Here is a 6429-nt window from a genome sequence, read left to right on the forward strand (position 1 = left end):
TTCTTTTACGTGCAGTAAAACACCATCGAAAAAATCTTCCTCACATATATAAACAAGCAATTCAAAAACTTAACTTTTGAAAATATGCTCCAAACAATCTCTTTTTTGTTATACCTTTAAAATATTCTTATTTTGTTGTTATAACTTTACAAAAATGAGACTTTGAATTTCTTATTCACATTGTGCTTTAATATCATAAATTTGTACCAACCATTTCTTTGCTTTTTTGTTTAATAATTGCGTATTTATTAAGTTTGTTACTTTGTTTTTATCAAGTCAGATAGATGTAGGCACTTCAGCCACGTGAGAAATTCCGTAGACAGAATTTGTGAAGTTTTTTATATATAAAGAAGACTTTTTCAGATTAAATTTAGACCGATCGTTTTACGAAAAATAAAATGATTAATCTTTCATAAAATATCTGCTAGAGTTTTCAATATCAGTTTATCTGGCTGTAGGAGCGGTTTCAATTAAGTATTTGTTGTTATTTTAGTTTAAAGTTAATTTATTTGCGTTCTAGCATCCTTTAAAATAATACATAACTATTTTTCTTTGTTTCGATTTTTTTTTTTTTTGGCTTTGTCATAGTCAATAGAAGTTGTACCTGGTCGGGAAATCTCGCGTAATTGAAGCTTATATTTATGCGAAACTTGAACGGTTAAAAAATAACAGTCACGTGATCAAAGTAAGTGCAAACTTCATTTTAAAATGGCTGAAAGTGATATATATTTTTGTGATGAAGATTTAGATTTCATGTTTTTGGACATAGATCAGGTTCTTTTGGATAATGAAATATAAGTCGATCTAAATGAAGCATTAGACAAGGCAAGTAAAACTTCATTTTTTATATTTAATCATTGTACATTAATATTTTAGTGTAGTAATCGTTTATTCAGATTGGACTGATCCAGTCAGCAGCTTGTACATGTGTGTGAATAAACCAGAAGAGTTATTTTTTCTTAGTTACATTTCTTAGCGCGCTAATTTTTTTTTAATTCCAATTTATTTTTTACTCTTTAAAATTTATATGTAATGGTTATTCTTAGGTGACTACATCTGCAGTATTCTCATGTCAAAAGTGCAAAAAGTGTTATAAGTCAAAGGGTGGGTTAACAAGACATATCCGGGCAAAACATTCTAATGGAAAACCTGATACTGTTGAAGCAGAAAATTTATTATCAGTTGAGACAATAAAAACATTAGTTAATGAAGCTATAAATACTTTGTAAAGTGAAAAATACTATCCAGACATAATATTAAAGAAATTATCTCAATATAACAATGTAATAAATGATCCATTATATCAACAGTGCAACAAAATTTACAAAAAGTTAGTGAAGACAGGAAATGGTGAAAACTTTTACACGGAAACATATTCTTCACTTGTAATAGAGTCAGATAAATATTTTAATGATCTTAAAAAACCTTGCAGTACACTTTTATCAACAGCGTTAACTGATAAAATTCTGTATTATTATAAAACATCTTTTTCAGACAATAAATCAATTGAACTGAAACCCATATCTGCAAAGGAATTAGATGGCCTGCAATACTTAGCTGGCTACGTTTTGTCAAAAATTTTAAAAAAAGCAAAAAACAGTAACCATTATCAATCTGAAGAAAACCAAGCAATTATTTCTATTTTAAAACACTGTATTCTTGAAAAAAAATTGTCACATGGACAAAGACTTATTGATGTTCAAAACATAGGTGGACTGATCTCACTCACAGAAGAGTGTCTGCAAATATTTATTCAAACAGAAATAAAATTTCGGTCTGAAACTCTAAATTCAATGTTGAGAAAAGTTGACATTGCAAATATGGCATCTGAGCTAATTACAAATACAACTGTGCAAAGTTTTTATAATGCTATTGTTGAGAACTCCTAGCAGTTTAAAGTTGAAAAAGAAATTAAAACAAATCTCTTAGAGAGTATGGTAAAATTATACTTAAGAGCAAGATCGTTTTCGATGACTAAAGATGTTGTTCAAAGACAAAAAGCTATATTGAAAAAAACTAAATCAAAAGGTGGGCTTCGATCAAACATTAAATAAGCATCTCATAAGTCTACGATAAAGAAATAGTGAGCAGAGGTGGATATAGGATACAGGTGAGCAAACACCTCTGGCACAGTGTCAGCCGTATGTTGTCACCCATATGTTGTCACCCATATGTTGTTTTATAAATATTTGTATTCTGTGTTGACTTCTGGCATGGTGTTGGCTCACCCGTAAGTTGTTTTATGTATATTTGTGTTCTATGTATACCTCTGGCGCAATGTTGGCTCACCTGTAAGTCGTTTTATGTATATTTACTATACTATTGTTTTGTGTTATCACTGTTATGTTGTTGTTGTATTTTTGTTTTGTTTAGACCTCTAGCACAGTGTTGATTAACCTGTAAGTTATTTTATGTATATTTGCTCTGTTTTGACCTCTAGCACTGTGTTAACTCATTCTTAAGTTAATTTATGTATATTTGCTATGTTATTGTTGTGATAATTGTGTTGATAGACAACTTGGCTAACTTCACATTGGTGTCTATTGTTAAAAATGATTATTAGGTGGTTTCATTACTGAAACACTACTTCTAATCATTCACTAAAAGACAAGAAATAATTTTTTTTTTAAAAATGTATTTTTTAATGTTATTGTTGTTTTTTATTTTTAGTGTTGTGAGAATGTTGTTTTCACAACAATATTTTCACAAGTTAGTTTTATTATTTATTATTCGTTTCGTTGGGTAATTTTTCATTTTTCACATTAATTAAAACAACATATTTATGTGCAATCAGTGTTTTTAGTAATAATTTTATTCCATTTTTTAGGGAGAGTTTCTGTTGTTATAACTGATTTTGGAGAATTCCTACATAGCAGAAGTTAAGAAATCTTATACTTTAAGCATTTTTTAAAAGCCAAGACGGAATGTCGTTAATTTTCATACCATATACTAAAAGCTATATAAATATTGTTACAATTTTTCATTAAATTTTTTCATAAAATTTCAAATAAGTTATTTTGAAGTTTTATTATTGTACTGTTTTATATATATATATATATATTATATATTATTAAATAACAAAGGTGGGCACTTCCGATAAAAGTTCCGATAATCGTTAATCGATAATTATCAGATTAAGAAAAAATTATCGATTATCGGACTAACCTAACTATCGGACTATCGATTATCGGACCGGCAAAGTTGAACTTCCGATAAAGCGATAATTATCGGATCAAAGAAAAATTATCGTAATAAAATTTTTTTTTAAACTATCGGACTAAATTATCGGACCGACTCAAAACTATCGGACTAAATTATCGGACAGACTCAAAACTATCTGACTTCTATTTTTTAAAATGTTCATATATTTAATATTTTGCATTTCAAAATTGGGGTATTTTTCACGAAAAAGACGACATTTAGACAGCCTTCCGCGGCATTCTTGGACAGGTGGCGCGTAATTTGAACAATTTATAATAGTAACTCCGCTCTCGCTGGGTCCTTGCTGCATTCATTTTATCGTTCTGAGTATCACCAGAAGAGTCTGAGTGTCTCTGTGCTTTTAACAGCAGTTAAGTCTGCTATTATTAAAATGGACAGATTTTTTATCCCTTCTACAAGGCGGCCTTCTAGCGCCATGAGCCTAAGTGATGAAGAGCAAATCTGTGAAGGCACTACCAGCCGGGAAGTCAGCCCGTTAACACAGGAAAATGTCGCTTCTTTAGCCAGGACTGACATATCCAGTCAGGGGGACAACCAGATTGCCCGTAACAGCGGAACCAGCAGGACCAGCTTGTCCGAGCCCCTGCCCTTTGTCTTACAGTACATCAAATCCTACTTTGGACCAGGCAAAGGCAGTTTGAAGATGAAACGCAAGGCCACAATGTGCAACAAGGAGATCAGCTACGCAGCGTCCTCTTACAACAACCTCAAGGTCCACTACAAAACACAGCACCCTCTAGATTATCCGGCCTTCGTTGCTGCCCTGAGCGCCGGCTCCAAGCGTGGCAGACACTCTTCTGGAGCAAGGTATATTTAATTTTAATAGTTACAGGTTTCTTTAGTATAATATCTCCAGTATTAATGTATCTGATGTATAATATCTTCCGTATACAGGTATCTGTTGTATAATATCTTCAGTATACAGGTATCTGTTGTAAAAAAGACTTCAGTATACAGGTATCTGTTGTATAATATCTTCAGTATACAGGTATCTGTTGTAAAATATCTTCAGGATACAGGTATCTGTTGTAAAATATCTTCAGTATACAGTTATCTGTTGTGTTGTATAATAACTTCAGTACACAGGTATCTGTTCAACAGATACCTGTGTACTGAAGTTATTATTCAACAAATACCTGTATACTGAAGATATTAATAAGTAATAAGGTAATAATAACTAATATGTATGGTAATAACAACATTTAAAATAGTTTAAACTAATCTATTTCTTTCAAAAAGAAAAGAATGGATGAAATCCACATTCAAATAAATTTCTTATTGGATGAGCTCTTCTTAAATCAGGGGTCTATATATTGGGAAATACCCCGGGTGCAGGGGGGATATGGTCCCAGAACCATACACAAATATATATTTTTTTAAATATAAAAGGGGAAAAAAGTTCACAAAGGGGAAGGGGGGGTATGGTTTTTTATCAAATATATAGATTCCTGTCTTAAAATAGTTCCAATACTAATCAAATTTTAATTGATTAAATCTTTTCATTTTAGCAACATTTCTTACTCAATCTGGGCTGTTCAATAAGCAAAAGTGAAACTTTAAAATTAAATCATTGAATTTTTTTTATTTACAACAACGATTAGCCTACCTCTTCAAACTCCTCTTCACCCTCCTCTGCATCTCCACCCAGCAGGATCTTGCAGGCGGCAACATAGTTAGCACCATTGTCAGTTGTTGTGCTGATGACCTTAGTGGAGATGCCGAACTCCTGGTGCAGGTCGAGCATGACCATGGCGAGGTAGGCACCAGTTTGCTGGACTTTTATCTCCTTTATGCCCAGGATAGCATTTTTTCTGTCGAGGTTGACAGGGTCGATATAATGCACTGTCATTCCAATAAAGGCCCTGTTGTGGGCGCTCCAGCTGTCTGCTGTGGTCGCCACATAGCTGACTTTTGCCAGGAGATTGGTCAAGATGCATTTGGCCTCCTCTCCTCTCACGGCTATGTCCCTGCTGAGCTTCCTCCTGGAAGGGACAATGAAGTTTGGATTCAGCAGTTTCAAAAAATCCCTCAAGGCAGGAGAGTCTGTCAGGTGAGCGGGCACAATGTCTTTGATGAAGAAGTTATAGTAGAGATTAAGGGCCTTTTTCTGGTCAAGTTTCTCTTTCAAAGCGTACTCGATGCTGTTTTGTTTCTTCGCAGGAGGAAGGACCCCGCCTTCTGAAGTGTCACTGAAAAAAAAGAAAAAATTTACAACAAACCTATTTAAAGAGACTTTCTTACTATCAGTGTTCCAGATCTGAAACTTTTTGATATAGATCCATATCCGAAGTTAAGGATCCAGCTCTTAATCTAACCTTTTTACAAACATGTACAGAAAAAAATTGTTCCCTTTTCATATTAAATGGGAAATTCTGTAACATAAAACATGTGAAGTTGCTGATAAAAATTTTTTATCATGTAACATTTAACTTATTTATTGACCTCATCAGAGTCAAGGTCAGGGTCACAATCCTCCTGAATTCACTAATGAATTCAGGAGGATTGTGACCCTGACCTTGACTCTGATGAGGCTGTTGTCATGACCATCTTGGTAGAGGACCTCCTGGAGGAGTGGATGGATGATGAGGTCTGCAAAGAGCTGCCCAAGCACCGCCGCTGTGCAGCCCACACAGTCAACTTGATGGCAACATCAGACATTAGCAAGGTGATTTTTTACACTTAAGTTTTAATAGAATATTTTAAGTTAAGTTAAGTATTATTTAATTATTTGTTACTAACTCTAACTTATCAATTTTTAAACGTAATTTTAAATGTTAATATAATTTCTAAGGTGCCAGGCTGGAACTATGGTGGGAGGGCTCCCTTCACTAAGACAGATGGGAAGGCACAGGCATTGTGGAATTGTCAGAACAGGAGGACAGTGGCGGCCAATCAGATCAAGGAGGCCATCGGTAAAAAGCTTCAGACACCAGGGGTGACACGCTGGAACTCATACTACGATTCCTGTGCTGCTCTGCTTGAGGTGCTGGAGGACCGAGATATGATGGAAAAGCTGAATGCTGTAATGCTTAAGCAAAGCTTGCCTTATTTGTACAGTACTGATAAGGACCTGCTCGCTCAGTACTGCAAGATAATGAAACCGGTTGCAACATGCCAGGACACCCTGCAGTCTGAAGTGAATGCCTATATGGGCATTCTCCTGCCTACTATTAAGCTGATGAAGGACCAAGTAGCAGGCTTGAGGAG

At 34.2% G+C, this 6429-nt stretch overlaps 1 protein-coding gene and 1 pseudogene across 1 annotated transcript; both read left to right on the forward strand.

Moving 5' to 3' along the window:
- Positions 1-629: 629 nt before the first annotated feature.
- On the forward strand, positions 630-2149 carry LOC149889201 (uncharacterized; annotated as a pseudogene).
- A 1010-nt stretch (positions 2150-3159) lies between these two features.
- LOC149889202 (uncharacterized) lies at positions 3160-6321 on the forward strand. Its single transcript, XM_090089203.1, has 3 exons — positions 3160-4029; positions 4933-5272; positions 5720-6321. Exons 1-3 carry the CDS (start codon positions 3593-3595, stop codon positions 5903-5905), a joined length of 963 nt encoding a protein of 320 aa, XP_089945329.1. The 5' UTR covers positions 3160-3592; the 3' UTR covers positions 5906-6321.
- Positions 6322-6429: the final 108 nt, after the last annotated feature.

The sequence above is a fragment of the Hydra viridissima genome, unplaced genomic scaffold (genome assembly GCF_058129835.1).
Source record: "Hydra viridissima isolate aposymbiotic clone 2 unplaced genomic scaffold, HvirCarnegie_v1 scaffold_5, whole genome shotgun sequence".
NCBI lineage: Eukaryota > Metazoa > Cnidaria > Hydrozoa > Anthoathecata > Hydridae > Hydra > Hydra viridissima.